The 16,506-nt window shown below is 56.6% G+C and overlaps 1 protein-coding gene across 1 annotated transcript in view; it reads left to right on the top strand.

The window, feature by feature from the left end:
* Positions 1-16,506, top strand: part of Vwf (von Willebrand factor) — an 87,460-nt gene that overhangs the window by 69,683 nt on the left and 1,271 nt on the right. Inside the window, exons 36-45 of the mRNA XM_013023596.1 lie at positions 1,529-1,548; positions 1,903-2,126; positions 5,050-5,160; positions 6,500-6,680; positions 7,891-7,931; positions 8,515-8,631; positions 10,123-10,221; positions 11,151-11,279; positions 12,509-12,548; positions 14,886-15,006. Of these exons, the coding sequence (XP_012879050.1) occupies positions 1,529-1,548; positions 1,903-2,126; positions 5,050-5,160; positions 6,500-6,680; positions 7,891-7,931; positions 8,515-8,631; positions 10,123-10,221; positions 11,151-11,279; positions 12,509-12,548; positions 14,886-15,006 (1,083 nt within the window). The remainder of the gene's footprint in view (positions 1-1,528; positions 1,549-1,902; positions 2,127-5,049; positions 5,161-6,499; positions 6,681-7,890; positions 7,932-8,514; positions 8,632-10,122; positions 10,222-11,150; positions 11,280-12,508; positions 12,549-14,885; positions 15,007-16,506) is intronic.

Below are 16,506 nucleotides of genomic sequence, written 5' to 3' on the forward strand. Positions count from 1 at the left end.
GGGCTCCACCCACAGGCCTGGGCTCCACCCACAGACCCGGGCTCCACCCACAGGCCTGGGCTCCACCCACAGGCCTGGGCTCCACCCACAGGTCTGGGCTCCACCCACAGCCCCGGGCTCCACCCACAGGCCTGGGCTCCACTCACAGCCCCGGGCTCCACCCACAGGCTCCACCCGCGGGCCTGCCACCACCTCCCCACAGAGATCCTGTGTCAGCCACGCCCCCTTCCTGTCCTCCCTCCCCTCCCTCCTTCCCTCCCCTTCCTTCCCATTTCCCTCTTCCCCTCTCCTCTCCTTCCTCTCCCTTTCCACCCTCCTTTTTCCCCTCCCTCTCCTTCCTTCTCTCCCCTCCCTTCCCTCCTCCCCCTTCTCTCCTTCCTCTCCCTCCTCCCCTCCCTTCTCCCCTTCCACCCCTCCCTCATCCTCTCCCCTCCTCCCTTCCCATCTCCTCTCCTCCCCTCTCCTCCCTCTTCTCCCTCCTCCCCTCTCCTCCTTCCTCCCCTCCCCTCCCCTTCCTCCTCCCCTCCCTCTTTCCCTCCTCCCCTCTCCCTCCCCCTTCCCCTTTTCCTTATTTGTTTTACTATCTTTAAGTAGTTGCACAAAGGAGTCTCAATTCCAGATGTCAGGTTGTGGGTACAGTGCATGATCCCCACCACCCCTTCCCTCCTCCTCCCCCCCTCTCCCCACTCCCCCCCCCCCCCCCCCTCCCCCCCCTCTCCCCATCCCACCCCCTCTTCAATCCTTCAAGCTCTACTTTTACCCTTGGACACATCCATAGGATGTCTGTCCTGGCTCTCCCGCCTCTCTCTGTCCATCTGCAGGGTCTCTCTGTTGCCCGGCCCACCTGGGGTGCCGGCCTCCTCCATGTGGGAATGGGCATGGTGAGGGGGTGAGGGTGACAGGTGCAGGCCATCGCACCCAGCCACCCCCCCCCAAAGCAGGGAGAGCAGGCGTGCTGCACAGTGCTCAGCCATCGGTTGAGATGAAGTCTCACAAACATATTTCTGACCAGGCTGGCCTCACATGGTGACCACCCCCCCCAACTCCCCACCCCATCTCCACCTCCCAAGTGGCTTGGATTACAGGCTTGCGCCACAGCGCCAAGCTAGGGCTGGTACCTTCATAGAGCTCAGTTCTGTGCACAGGGCAGAGCTCCTAGGACCACAGGATAGTCTAACTAGAAGGCTCTCCATGTGAGGAGCCAGGCGGCTGAAAACCTTCAGAGAAAAGCTTTTTTCTGCAGACTGGGAAACAGTTTTTTCAAAAGACTTTTTTTTGGGGTGCTGGTCCTGGAGCTTGAACTCAGGACCTGAGTGCTGTCCCTGAGTCTTTTCATTCAAGACTGGTGCTTTACCTCTTGAGTCACAGCCCCACTTCTGGTTTAGTTCCTGGTTCATCAGAGATAAGAATCTGAGGAATTTTCCTGCCCAGGCTTCCTTTGAACCGTGATTCTCAGATCTCAGCCTCCTGAGAAGGTGGGATTAGAGGCGTGAGCCACAGTGCTCAGCTCAATGCCTTTCCAAAGAGAAGCAACATGTGTCTCTTCCAGTAACTTTATGACAGAGAGGCTAGAGACTGAGGGCATGAATAATGAGAGCACATGGGAGTCTCTGGACGGCTTTGGAGTGCATATGGGGCATTAATGTCCCTCCCCCACCCCACGGCCCATGGCCTTCCTGCGTCAGGTCTGAGGCTGGGGCGTGAGTTTGTCCCAGCTTCTCTTGTGGGACACAGAAATACGCTCATGGAAGGCAGCGAGTCCAGGGGATGAAGGCAGCAGGCGTGTCCTGTTGGAGCCACGCGGGACCAGCCGTGTGGACGAGCGAGGGTCTGCAGGGCTGGGGGCACGAAGGGAGGAGGATGAAGACGAGGGCGCATGGCCGCGCCACCTGTGCTCAGCAGCTGCAGCGTCCCCCACGGGGGAGACCTGTGAAGCGGCTCGTTCACTCACGGAGCCTCTGTGTCTCCAGGTGTGTGTCCACCGAGGCACCGTGTACCCCGTGGGCCAGGTCTGGGAGGAGGGCTGCACGCTGTGCACGTGCACGGATGCAGAGGACGTGGTGACGGGCCTGCGCACGGCCTGGTGCTCCCCGAAGCCCTGCGAGGACGAGGACGGCTGCCGGCCCGTGAGTGGGGGTGGGGGGCAGAGAGGGAGGGAGGGAGGGAGAGAGGGAGAGGGAAAAAAGGAGAGGAGGGAGGGAGGGAGAGAGAGCTTGCACTAACTAATAATCCCCACCTCCTAACACTTCTGCCACCTCCCATAGCTCATGAAGCTATTCATCCAGTCCGGGCATGGCGGCACACTCCTGTAATTCTAGCTTCTTGGGAGGTGGGGGTGGGGAGAGCTCTGCCCAGGTCCAGCCTAGGCAAACAAGTGTGCCAGCTTCATCGCAGCTGGTGGTCCAGTGGGTGGTCCAGGAGGCCCACTGGACACGACATACCAAGTGTTACTCATCCATGCTGCAGGGTTTTGCAGGGGGGAGTCGAAAGAAAGAAAATGGAAATAAAGGGGGACCACACTGGCTGGGGGAGGGAGTGGGTGGGTGTCCTGGGAGGGGGAGGTGGACTTAGGCGTGCAGGATGGGATGTGGGGGGGCTCTGATCAGGAACTGATGAGGTGCATCATTGCATGCATCCATGGAGAAGCAACGCCCCCCTTCCCCCCCCCCCGCTGCTCGACGTGCATAGAGGCCTCAGGAGAGGCTCTAGGGGCTCCGAAAGCGTTCCTTACTCTCTCCAGGGTGCTCTGGCACCCTCATCTCTTTCACGAGCGTCTCAGGTGTCTGGCCGGCAGTGGAGGGATGGAGATCTTGTTGTCTGGACGTATCCACAACTCTGCAGTCCCTCGCAGCTCATGCATGCGCAGTACATGCCCGGAGCTTGGGCTGCAGGAGGGCTCCGGTGACGTGGGTAGGGATGTGAGCGAGTCCCGGAGAGAGGGTGTGAACTCCCGCTGAGTCTCTGGGGGACGGCAGCGGGGCTCCCTCAGGGGGGCGGTGCTGTGCGCCTCTGGTGTCTCTTCGGCTTTGGTTCTGCTCCTGCCTGTGCCTGGGGAATGGTGTAGGGCGGCCAGCTAGGCCTTCTCTCCTAAGGACTCAGCTGCAAGCTCGAGTCTTCCCCTGGCTCCTGAGACAACTGCATGATCCTAATGCAGTGGGCAGACGAGAGGACCTCCAAGAGGTGGCGAGTTAGGCGGAGAGATTCCCAGGATGCTGGTTTCCTGTCAGACTTCCTGGGGACACACCTACTGCCTCCAATCACCTAACTTCCTCTCGTTAGGCCCCGCCTCCTGCTAGGCCCTAGGACCTCCTCACCCATGTTGCTTTAAAGAAAAATTAAGTAGTTGTACAAAGAGGTTACAATTTCACAAGTCAGGTTATTAATATGATGCATCCTTTTTATTATCTTTTATTTTGTTATCAAGCAGCTGAACAAAGATTATTATTAATAGTAATATTACTATTATTAGGTTATGACTACAATTGTCAGTGTCACCTCTTCCATTGTTGTCCCCCATTATTTCCTCTCCCATCCTACTTACCCTCACATTACATACCATTTTTGCTTTTATTTTTATTTCATTTTATTTTTGCTGGTGGTGGGGCTTGAACTCAGAGCCTGGCTGCCCTCCTTGGGCTGTTTTGTTCAAGGTGAGTGCTCTTCCACTTCAAGCCACAGCTCCACTTCCACGTATCCCTTTTACTTTGTAAAGAATGCCATGGTCTTTAAACCCTGGCCAGATCTCAAGCGAGAGATCTCAGGAGGGGCCTGTCTCTACAGTGTGGTGTGCTGCAGGTTTCTTGTTCACAGCCATGACAAAGTAGCCAGGGGGAATCAGCTCAGAAGGAGGAAACATTGATGTTGACTCCTGGTTTCAAAGGATTCAGTCGGTGGCTGGCTACGCCTTTGCTTGTGGGCCTGTGGAGATGCGAACAACATGGTGGGCAATGTGTGGTAGAGCAGAAGCAGAGGGGCAGGGGGAGCTGGGGAGGGGACAAGGCTAAGGTTTCCAGATCTCCTTTAGCTCTCACCATGACCTAACTTCCTCTCGCTTCTCCTGTTAGGCCCCACCCCCAAAGATCTAACATCCTCCCCCTAGGCTCCTCCCCAGTGACCTAACTTCTTCCCACTAAGCCCTGCCTCCTCCTGCTAGGCCCCACTCCCAGTGACATAACTTCCTCTTATTAGGCCCCACCTCCAGCTAGGCCCGCCCCCAATGACCTACTGCCTACCGCTAGGCCCCACCTCCTGCCAGGCCCCACCCCAATGACCTAACTTCCTTCTGCTGGGCCCCACCTCCTGACGGTTCTATCACCTTCCATAGCGCCTCAGGCTGGTTGACTGGGCTTTCACTGTAGTGGCCAAATGGGGCTTGCTTATAGTTCACACATGGTGAGGGGTGCTGGGGTCAAGCTGTTCACCTGTGCAGGCAGAAGCCCTATCAGAGCAGAGACCAGACCTGGGCATCTTGCACACTCTTGGTCAGCGTGGTGGCCTAGATCTGACTGTGGCCAAGGTTGAGTTGGTTGGCCATGCTGTGTGAACTCTAGGCTTGCTCTCTTTTTTTTGTTGGTCGTGGGGCTTGAACTCTGGGCCTGGGCACTGTCTCTGAGTGCTTCAGCTCAAGGCTGGCATTCTACCCCTTGAGCCACAGCTCCACTTCTGGTTTTCTGGTGGTTTACTGGAGATCAGATTCTCATGGACTTTCCTGCCCAGGCTGGCTTTGAACCGTGATCCTCAGATCTCAGCCTCCTGAGTAGCTGGGATGACAGGCGGGAGCCACTGGCACCCAGCACTCTGGGCTCTTTTTAGAGCTCCTGTACACTGTGTTGGTTTCAACATGGAATGTTCCAGAGGCCCAGGGAGCCTCTGCAGCAGACGTGGGCCTGGGCCAGGGACCGTGGCTGGTGTTTTCTGACTGTCGGCACAGTCTGAGACTGGGCGACAGCAGAGATGAAAGCGTCTATCCGCACTGCCCACCAATCCCGGGCCCGGCGCGCGGGTGGGGCCCGTGTCCCGGCTGCTGCCTGTGCTCCTCCTGCCTTCCAGGGCTTCTCCTACGTCCTCCATGAAGGTGACTGCTGTGGGCGCTGCCTGCCGTCCGCCTGCGAGGTGATGGACGGCTCCCCGCGGGGCGACGCGCAGTCTTCCTGGAAGAGCGTACGTGGGGCCCCTGGGGCGGGGACCGTGACGCCAAGCCTGGGGGTGCGGGCGGTGGTCAGATGCGGCCCTTGGCTTCTCCTCCATGCCTTTTGCTTCCCCCGTGGGGAGGAGGTTAGCAAAGCTGATGGTGTTGCCTGGAGGCCAGCTGTGATTACCTTACCCCCCCCCCTCGGGACTGGCTATGGCCCTCTTGCATTTGCATACTGTGGATTTGGGGAGAAGCCCACAGCCCCCCCCCCCTGAAGCTCCATGAGCCTCACGGCCCAGGCCCCAGGCTTCACGGGGATTGCCACTGAAGCCTCCCTGGTGGCTTTAGGGGCCTGGAGAGGTGTCACGCAGAGCGGCGAACAGCGCCACTCTCCTGGGAGTCCGGCCTGACTCTGTGGGTCCGGCCGGTGTGACTTGTCTTGTTTCTGGACTCTTCCGTCATCTCACTCTTGCCCTCTCCTTCTACCCCCCTTTTTTTTGTGGGGCCTGGGCGCTGTCCCTCAGCTCTTCAGCTCGAGGCTAGTGCTCTACCACTTGAGCCACAGCGCCACGTCCGGTTTTCTGGTGGTTTACTGGAAATCAGAATCTCATGGGCTTCCCTGCCCGGGCTGGCTTTGAACCACAATCCTCAGATCTCAGCCTCCCGAGTAGCTGCGATGACAGGCGTGAGCCACCTGTGCCTGGCTCCGTCCACTTCCAATTCCTTCCTCTGCGACCTGCCTGCCGGCGCTCATTTGCTTGCCTGTCTGCCATTTTCCTAAACTCAAGGATTCCATGTCGGGGAGTTTTGGTCTGGATGCCAGGATGAGGATATTGCTTTGCCTCCTGTCCCATTCTGAGCTGGGGGGACACCTCCAGGGGCAGGCGCTGGGTGAATGTGAGGTGCCCGTGTGGGCCTTCCTGTGTCCAACAGGAGGGGGCCGAGTTACCTCTCCTGACCCTCACAGACCCAGGGGTTTCTTCCTCAGTGTTAGCCAGTGAATGACGCCTTGCGTTTTCTGGATGACGTTCCATTTCCCCTTCAGATCCATTGGTGGATCTTTCTTGTCATGTGTAACCTTCCGCCCTGTTCTGTCAGTTTTCCTGCCTCTCATCCAGAAGCCCCAGAGCCCCAGAGTCAGAACCAATCAGAGGCTGCGGCCTCCGGGTGAGGGCTCTTCAAGGCTGACCCAGGCTCCCTGGGCGGCCCTTGTGGGAAGAGCTCTGTTTATCTCCCCGGGGGTGAGGCTTAGCTCCTGGATGAGCGGTGGACCACCAGGGCACAAGAAGCGGGTGAGAACAGCACCCAGGCACGGGAAGGCAGGCCCCAGCCCGTGCGTCACGGTTGCCGGCCCCCGGTGCTCTGCAGGTCGGTACTCGCTGGGCCGCCCAGGAGAACCCGTGCCTCATCAACCAGTGTGTCCGCGTGAACGAGGAGGTCTTCGTGCAGCAGAGCAACGTGTCCTGCCCCCCGCTGGACGTCCCCACCTGCCCCACGGGCTTCCAGCTGAGCTGTGAGACCTCAGCCTGCTGCCCCAGCTGCCGCTGTGGTAAGATGCGCCCGCAGCGCCCCCCGGAGCCGGGCCTGCGCCTGCCATCAGGCCCCGCTCCTCTTCTGGCTCCTGAATGCTTCAGGGAAACGGGGTGGGCAGGGTGGAGACGTTCCCATCCAAGCCAGCTACCAGTCGCTCACCCCTGTAATCCTAACTACTTAGGAGGCTGAGATCCGAGGCTCACGGTTCAAAGCCAGCCTGGGTAGAAAACGGTGGGAGGTTCTTATCTCCAGGGAGCTAGCAAAAAGCCAGAAGTAGAGGTATGGCTCAGGGACCGCCCTGAGGATGAGCGCAAGCCCCAGCGACCCCCCAGCCTCCCACTTCGCAGCGGATCCTGGTGCATTTGTGTGAGAGCAAACTCGGACACAAAAAGGACCATTTCCCGAGGGAGGCTGCCACCTGCCCAGCTCTGGGGGTGAACGATGGCTTCCTGCCCTTCTCCCTGTGCCTCCCATGTTCCTATTGGGTGGGAAGCCTGGGGTTCCATCCCTGGCTTCTCATTCTGGAGGCCATCTGTCCAATCACAGCTGCCCTCTCACTCATTCTGGAGACCACCTGTCCAATCACAGCCATCTTCTCACCCTCTCACCTGGAGACCACCTGTCCAATCACAGCCCTCCTCTCACTCATTCTGGAGACCACCTGTCCAATCACAGCCACCCTGTCACCTCATTCTGGAGACTAACTGTCCAATCACAGCCATCCTCTCACTGATTCTGAACATTACTTGCCCAGTCACAGCTGCCCTCTCACCTGGAGACCACCTGTCCAATCACAGCCTCCTTCTCTCCTGGGGGAGGGATTTCCACTTGCTATGGCCTGATAATAGAAGAACAAATGACCACCAGCAAACGCAGCTCGCTCCACCCTCTGCTTCTTCCTCACGCTCATTTCTCCAGGGACTAAAAGTTCCCAGGGTAGAACTGCTGTCTGTCACAAACCCACGCCTCATCCACCTCTTCCCCCCACGTGCACACTCAAGCAAGTGCCACCCTTCGCCCTCCTCCTGGGCTGGGGTGGGGTCGGAGCCCCACCTCCACCTTGGCCCTGCGCCTCTCCAGAAGGACCGCCGTACCCAGGGGTGGGTGGGAAGGGCCAGCAGACAGTGTCGGGAGGCTAGGATGGGGGCAAGATCGGAGGGGCTCACAGGCTGGCCGGGGAGGGCCTGCACACACTCACTGCTGCTTTCTCTGTCCCCCCACCCCAGAGCCCATGGAGGCCTGCGTGCTCAACAGCACCATCATCGGGGTGAGTGGCTGACCTTTGACCTGGAGCCAGCGGTGGCGGGTGCAGGGATGAGGGGGACACAGGGTCAAGTAGAAGGGAACTTGGGGGCTCTTCCCGCCAGGTAGGACCTTCTGGGGCCTGGCCCTTCCGCCTTGCCCTCACCCCTGGCCTCAGCCCCAGGCATGTGGAGCGTGCTCTGCACACACAGCAGTACTCTGAAGTCCTCGTGCCGGTCATGGGGCTTGAACTCAGGGCCTGGGTGCTGCCCCTGAGCTGTTTTGCTCCAGGCTGGTGCTCTACCACTTTGAGCCACAAGCTCTACTTCCGGCCTTGATGCTGGTTCATGGCTGGCTTCAAACAGAGGATCCTCAGATCTCAGTCTCCTGAGTAGCTGGGATTCCAGGCGTGAGCCACCAGTGCTGGCTGACCACATGCTCTTAACTGACCCTCATCCCCCTACCCTGGCCGCCTCCTGGGGTGACCATCTTTCCTCCTTGAGCAGAGGGGGAGGCTGCCAAGAGCCAGCACGGGGTTGGCTGCAGGGGATGTGGTGGGCGGGGACTGGCACGTGTGAGTTGCCTGATCCGGGGTCCTCTGCTTCCAGCCGGGGAAGAGCGTAATGGTGGATGTGTGCACCACCTGCCATTGTTCCACGCAGCCGGGGGCTGTCCGGGGCTTCAAGCTGGAGTGCACGAAGACCACCTGTGAGGCCTGCCCCCCGGTGATTACAGAAGATCCTTGCCAAGAACCAGGCAGCGATGAGCAGCCCCTCCCGCATGGCGTCCCTGAGAAAGCGATGAACAGCCCCCTCCCGCATGGCGTCCCTGAGAAAGCGATGAGCAGCCCCCTCCCGCATGGCGTCCCTGAGAAAGCGATGAGCAGCCCCCTCCCGCATGGCATCCCTGAGAAAGCGATGAGCAGCCCCCTCCCGCATGGCGTCCCTGAGGGATAGTTACAATCTAGTCCTGCACTTTTCAACATCCTCCCGCAGTGTCTTCCAAACCAACCTTCTGTTGGCAGATAGGTGATGTTACGGTTACAGCTTAGTGTCTTTTAAGAAACATCTCACTGGACGCTGGTGGCTCCCGCCCGTCATCCTACCTACTCGGGAGGCTGAGATCTGAGGATCAAGGTTCAAAGCCAGCCCAGGCAGGAAAGTCTGTGAGATTCTGATCTCCAATGAACCACCAGAAAACCACAAGTGGTGCTGTGGCTCAAGTGGTAGAGCGCCAGCCTTGATCTGAAGAGCTCAGGGACAGCGCCCAGGCCCTGAGTTCAAGACCCATGACCACACACACACACACACACACACACACACACACACACACACAATTAGTCAACAGCTGCCTTTCAGGCTCTGCTCTGGGTGCTCATCAACATAGCATTCTCTTGACTAATTAATCACCTTATGATATACAACCAGATTTTCAGTATTGGACATTGAAGTGGCTTACACTAGTTGATCTGGCTTTTTTTTTTTGTGCTGATGGTGGTTCAAATTCTGAATTACTTCCATAATGTAAGTCTGATCAGGATCTAGTTTGGTGGGCTAAAAACTAGTTTTATCATTTAAAATAAAATTATTTTAGATTTATTTAGTTATTTTTGTGCCAGTCCTGGGGTTTGAAGTCTGAACCTGCGCAGGCAGGAAAGTCTGAGACTCTTATTTTTCTTCTTTGTCAGTTGTGGGTCTTGAACTTGGGGCCTAGGCACGGTCCCTGAGCTCTTTTGCTCAAGGCGAGCACTCTGCCACTTTGAGCCACAGCGCCACTTCTAGTTTTCTGGCGGCTCTTTGGAGATCAGAGTCTCATGGACTTTCCTGCCTGGGCTGGCTTTGAACCGCGATCCTCAGATCTCAGCCTCCTGGGTGGCTAGGCTTTAAAGGGCCCTAGTCTAAGGTGATGTACAAAGGGTTTCATAAAGCGTTCAGGTTTTGACCCAAGTGTGGAGTTGACTACAGGATGAACACCTGCACTTGTCAGCGTGGGGTTGAGGTTAATAGATGGGACCGCGACAGTGTGTGGTGTGCATAGGAGGAGGGAGGGAGGGGTGCTGGGGAGGGGTGTGCTGGAGTGGATGGAAGTTGGCTAGGGGGGGTTGTTGGCGCTCTCAGACCCTGGGGAAGGAGAGATGGGAAGCCAGCAGTGGCAGTCCCTCTGTGATTGGAATGTTCTGGAAGGCTGACTGTGATCCCCGCCTCCCCCGGATGCAGGGTTACCTGGAGGAGAAGGGCCAGGGGGAGTGCTGTGGACGGTGTCGGCCCTCGGCCTGCACCATCCGGCTGCGAGGAGGACAGGTCCTGGCGCTGAAGGTGAGGCGCAGCCTGGATCACAGCCGACCTGCTCTCCTCCCAGGGCGTGTGTGTGCGTGTGTGTGTGTGCGTGTGTGTGTGCATGTGTGTGCGTGTGTGTGCATGCATGTGTGTGTGCGTCTGTGTGTACGCGTGTGTGCATGTGTGCATGTGTGTGTGCGTGTGCGTGCGTGTGTGTGTGTGTGTGAGATGCCTTCTCTCCTCTACTTCTTCCTCGTGTCACACAGAGCAGCTGAGTGGCTTCCGGAATCCCCGGGCCGCCCCCGATTGGGTTATTTTGTTGGCTGCTCAGGGTGCAGTGGCTGTAGGACCCCATGTTGGATAATCTTTGATAATCATTTTTCTAGTCTTGAGAATCTGTGGGACCTGGACAGGCGATCAGGGTGGGCCCAGCGGGGTGCTGGGGCTGGGTGCGGGGCGGGGGGGGGTGCTGGCTCGTCTCCTTCCTTGACTCACTAGTCACTGGCTGTGTGGCCACAGTAGACGGAGGGGTCGCTGTTTGTAGTGACTGCATTGGGAAACACAGAGTCCGCTCTGCTGTGTTCTGGGCATGGGTGTTTTATCTACATTGTTTTATCCCTGAGTTGTGATTGTTGTTCTTTTGTGCATCCTGGGGCTTGAACTCGGGGCCTAGCCACTGTCCCTGAGCTCTTCTGCTCAAGGCTAGCTCTCTACCGTTTGAGCCACAGCGCCACTTCTGGTTTTCTGGTGGTTCATTGGAGAGAAGGATCTCATCAGCTCTCCTGCCCGGGCTGGCTTTGAATCACGATCCTCCGAGCTCAGCCTCCTGAGTAGCTGGGAGGAAGGCATGGCCGCCAGGATGGGCCTGTCCCATGGTTTTTCTTTGATGCCTGGAGAGCGGGGGGTTTGCCGTAGCGTTGTGACGCAGGCTCTGTGTTTGCCCCGCCCTCTCCCGCACGGCCTTTCAGCGGGACGAGACCGTCCAGGACGGCTGCGACAGCCACTTCTGCAGAGTCAACGAGCGGGGGGAGTTCATCTGGGAGAAGAGGGTCACCAGATGCCCGCCCTTCGACGAGCACCGATGCCTGGCAGAGGGCGTAAGTAGTCCCAGCTCACCCCCGCCTCCGCCTCCACCTGTCCGTCCTTGACACCTGGGACAGAATTCTCATTGTGCACAAGGCCAGACCTCTTATTCGGTGTGAGATCAGATGAAGCCAGGCACTGGTGGCTCCCGCCTGTCATCCAGCTACTCAGGAGGCTGAGAGCTGAGGATCACAGTTCAAAGCCAGCCCGGGCAGGAAAGTTCGTGAGACTCTTATCTCCAATAACCCACCAGAAAACCAGAAGTGGCGCTGTGGCTCAAGTGGTAGAGCGCTCGCCTTGAGCTGAAGAGCTGAGGGACAGCACCCAGGCCCAGAGTTCAAGCCCCATGACTGACAAAAAGAAAATAGAAGATAGACTGACCAAATTGAGTTGGCTAGGGAGAGGTTAGAGTTGGTTAGAGAGAGGTTAGAGTTGGTTAGAGGTTAGCGTTGGTTAGAGAGGTTCCCTGATCTATTGAGTGTTCAAGAAAGCATCTTTCCCCGGCACCAGCTGCTAAGGTAGTGGGGTTGCAATTCTCTCAGTCAGAGGAGTTCACAAGGCCCCATCTCAACAGAAAAGCTGGACTTGTTGGTGCCTGCCTGGCATCCCAGCCATGGTGGGAAATATAAATAGGAGCATCATGGTCCAGGCCCTGCTGGGCAAAAAATAGCATAAAGGGGCTGGAGCCATGGCTCAACTGGTAGAGCTCCTGGTTAGCAAGTGGGGGCCCCTGGGTTTAAGCCCCCCACAGGTGTTGCCAAATAGATAAATGAAGGAATCCTTCACTTGCGGGAGGCAGGCTCGGTCACCTGGGGGAGGAGCTGAGAGGCGGAGCTGGCTGCAGGGTCCCTGGGGATAATGAGCCTGGTGACTTGTTGGGAGAGAATTCAAACCCATCAGGGCGGCGCCTGCAGTCCTGGCCACTCAGGAGGCTGAGGCCTGAGAATCCAGGTTCAAAGCCAGCAGGAAAGTCTGTGAGACTCTTAATCTCCAACCAGCAAAAAGCTGGGAGTGGAGGTGTGGCTCACGTGGTAGAGCGCCTGTCTTAAGTCAGTTGGCCCAGTTTGGAGTTGAAGCCTAGGAACACAATAAACAACAACAACAACAACAAAAACCTCCCCACACAACAAGAAGAGCAGCAGCCAATCAGAATTGTCTGAGCGTGGCCGGGTGAGGTGGGCGGCGGGCTCACCTGGGAGCTGCCAGAGCCCACGTGACCTTTCCTATCTCTGTGTTTTCCCAGGGGAAGATCATGAAAATCCCAGGGACCTGCTGTGACACTTGTAAGTATGTCCTCAGGTGCGGAGCCCGGCCTGGGCATGGGTCCTGTTCCAGAAAAAGGAAAAATCAATTCAGCTGGGTGCTCGTAGCACACGCCTGTCATCCCAGCTACTCAGGAGGCTGAGATCTGAGGATCGCGGTTCAGAGCCAGCCCGGGCAGGAAAGGCTATGAAATTCTAACTCAGTAAACCACCAGAAAGCCGGAAGTGGCGCTGTGGCTCAAGGGGTAGAGCGCCCGCCTCGAGCTGAAGAGCTGAGGGACAGCACCCAGGCCCGGAGTTCAAGCCCCACGACCGACATGAATCATCAACTAATGATTATATAATACGTAACTAGCCATTAATCAGCAGTAAATAACAATATTTAATATACATAATATATGTAAGATGTCATACATTGTATATTATGTAGTATATAAATATATAAAATATAGATACTCTAAATAGAGATAATATAAGGACTACATTAATATATAATATTTAGCATATGTAAGAGGTAGTTTAGAAATAAGGCATTTAATATAAATGAACAATTTATTAAATAGTTAATAAAAACCTGTTCAGTACATAGTAAATACCACGTGAGCATCCCCGGCCGGCCGTTAGGTCGGGGCCCGCGCTGAGCAGTTGGCTTCCCCTTGCTCGTCAGTCCGTGCAAGGCCTCCAGGCAGCCTCTGGAGCCCCTCCCCTCCCCCGTCTGGAGCCCCTCCCCTCCTCTGTGCCCTGCCTACCTATTGTGTGCCCTGCCTACTTACTGTGTGCCCTGCGTACCTACTGTGCGTCCTGCCTACCTACCATGTGCCCTGCTTACCTATCATGTGCCCTGTCTACCTACTATGTGCCCTACCTCCCTACCGTGTGCCCTGTCTACCTACTGCATACCCTGACTACATACTGTGTGCCCTGCCTACCTACTGTGTGCCCTGTCTACCTACTGTGTGCCCAGCCTACCTACTGTGTGCCCTGCTTACCTATCATGTGCCCTGCCTACCTACTGTATTCCCTGTCTACCTACTGTGTGCCCTGTCTACCTACCGTGTGCCCTGCTTACCTACCATGTTCCCTTTCTATCTACTGTGTGCCCTGCCTACCTACTGTGTCCCCTGTCTACCTACTATGTGCCCTGTCTACCTACCATGTTCCTTGACTACCTACCGTGTGCCCTGCCTACCTACTGTGTTTCCTGTTTACCTACTGTGTCTCCTGTCTACCTACCGTGTGCCCTGCCTACCTACTGTGTTTCCTGTTTACCTACTGTGTCTCCTGTCTACCTACTGTGTCCCCTGTCTACCTACTGTGTGCCCTGTCTACCTACTGTGTGCCCTGTCTACCTACTGTGTACCCTGCATTGCAGAAAGCGGAGAGCGTCTTCTGAAAGACCCACAGGCCGGGAAGTCTCGGTTCTCTTTCTGACTCTTGGTTGCTCTTGACCTTGTGGTTGACCTAGTGGTGGGGCGGTACTGACCATCTCTAACGCTCCCCGCAGAGCCAGGCAGTGCTCTAGCACCTTCTCCTGTTCATGAACACAAGAATGTAGAATCACCTGCCCAGGCTAATTTTTTTTGGTTCCTTTCTCTCTCTTTTTCCCCTTTCGTTTCTATTTGACTTACTTGTTTGGCTCTTATTGTGTTTTGCATTCATGGGCTCACGATTGTTTTTCTTCACTTAATATGATTTTGTTTGTGATTGCTTTTCTAGTCTAGGAAAGAAGAGGGAAAACAGGGATTACTTCACATACTCCCAGTCCTGGGGCTTGAACTCAGGGCCTGGGCACTGCCCCTGAGCTTTTGTGCTCCAGGTTAGCGCTTCACCACTTGGGCCCTGGCGCCCCGTAGTTCACGGGCGATCAGAGTCTCATGGGCTTCCTTGCCCAGCATCCTCCCACCTGATCCTCCTGAGAAGCTGGGATTACAGGCGTGAGCCACTGGAGCTGGCTACCCCTGCAGGTGCTGTAACCAAACCACCCTGAAAGACGAGACCCAGTGGGGAGGACCCCAGAATTGCGTCCAGGGCTCCCGGCCTCGCAGAGCTGGTCCTGGCATGGGCCTGTCCCCGGTTCTTGGCAGGTTGCTTCATTGTCCATTCGCTTCCGGGAATAATTAACATCGTTAGGATGCATTTTAAGAGGACAATTAGATGAACGCAAGGCTCCTCCACATACCATGGCTGGCGCACAGTCCGTCGGCAACTACAACGGCCCTGCAGTCATGGCGACCTGGGAGTCAGGGGGGCCAGAAGCCACGGAGCTGGCTTGCCAGACGTGAAGCAGGCTTCTCTTCAGATGCCTCTGCGCTCAGAGCCTCAGTTTCCCCCACGCCCCGTCTCTCGCTTGTCCCCTAGGCGAGGAGGTGGACTGTCGGGACGTCACGGCCAGCGTGAAGTACATCAAAGTGGGAGACTGCAAGTCTCAGGATGAAGTGGACATCCATTACTGCCAGGTGGGGCTCCGAGGCTCCAGGAGGCCTGGGGGCGGGGCGGGGAGGAGGGAGGGAGGACTTGGACATGACTCTTTAGTTATATTCTAGAAGGGTCTAGAAAGTTCACAAGGAGGAGAGGAACTGGAAATAGCTATCCATCCATCCATCCATAGCTATCTGTCTGTCTATCTACCATCTGCGTTTTTAGGTTTGGTGATACCGGGGTTTGAACTCTGGACCTTGTGGTCTGCCACTTGCGCTCTGCCCCAGCCTGTCTTGGCTGTAGTTGTTTTTCAGATAGGGTCCTCCAGGCCCAGCCTCAGACAGTGATCCTCCTGTCTAAACTCCCCACGTAGCTAGGATGGCTTCCCAGACTCCCAACTTTTTCGGTGGCTGGGATTACAGGTGGGAGCCAACACACCTGCCAGTCTGGAAGCTGTTGCTGTTGTGCTGGTCCTGGAGGCTTGAACTCAGGGCCTGGGCGCTGTCCTTGAGCTCTACAACTGAAGGCTGATGCACAGCTCCACTTCCTGCTTTTTTGGTGCTTAATTGGAGATGAGAGTCTCCTGCATTTTCCTGCCTGAACCACGATCCTCAGATCTCAGCTAGGATGACAGGCGTGAGCCACCGGTGCCTGGTACTGGAAACACTTTTTAGGTTGTACTTACTTACTTACTTATGATGCTTATTACCTAAGAACTTTTTATTTTAGACTGTTGACAGAACACTTTTACACATATTCAGTTATACATGTTTTAGTCACCCCGCATTCTCATATATATTCACATAAAAGGAAAACGGACGTGAAGTGCAGTTCACTAAGATGTTTCCAAAATGTCTTCAACTCAGTGCGACTCTTCGGGATTTTTTTTTTTTTCATTTCATGGGTCTTTAATTGTTTTTATAAAAGTCATGTGTATTTTTTTAGAGTAAATGATTTTATTTTTGCCGGTCATGGGGCCTGGGCGCTGTCCCTCAGCTCTTCAGCTCAAGGCGAGCGCTCTACCACCTGAGCCACAGCGCCACTTCTGGCCTTTTCTGCTTCTGGGTGCTGAGGAATTGAACCCAGGGCCTCATGCATGCGAGGCGAGCGCTCTACAGACACTGAGCCACCTTCCCAGCCCTAGAGTAAATGTTTTTAAATACGTGAAATTTTCCACCCCAGTAGAGAGACCAGCCAGACCCTTTACAGAGCAGGGGAAGTGAGTTACAGGAGAGGGTGCCCGTGTCCCCGAGTGGATGGGATGTAGCAACGTGGGCCTGCGCACACACAGGCCTGCATGTCCGTGGGGCGCGGGGAGGCCCGGCGTGGGAGGCCCTGTGTGGGGAGGCCTGGTGTGGGGAGGCCTGGCGTGGGAGGCCCTGTGTGGGAGGCCCTGTGTGGGGAGGCCCGGCGTGGGAGGCCCGGCGTGGGGAGGCCCGGTGTGGGAGGCCCGGCGTGGGAGGCCCGGCGTGGGAGGCCCTGTGTGGGGAGGCCCTGTGTGGGGAGGCCTGGTGTGGGGAGGCCTGGCGTGGGAGGCCCTGTGTGGGAGGCCCTGTGTGGG

This window comes from Dipodomys ordii, unplaced genomic scaffold (assembly GCF_000151885.1).
Source record: "Dipodomys ordii isolate 6190 unplaced genomic scaffold, Dord_2.0 Scaffold69, whole genome shotgun sequence".
Lineage (NCBI taxonomy): Eukaryota > Metazoa > Chordata > Mammalia > Rodentia > Heteromyidae > Dipodomys > Dipodomys ordii.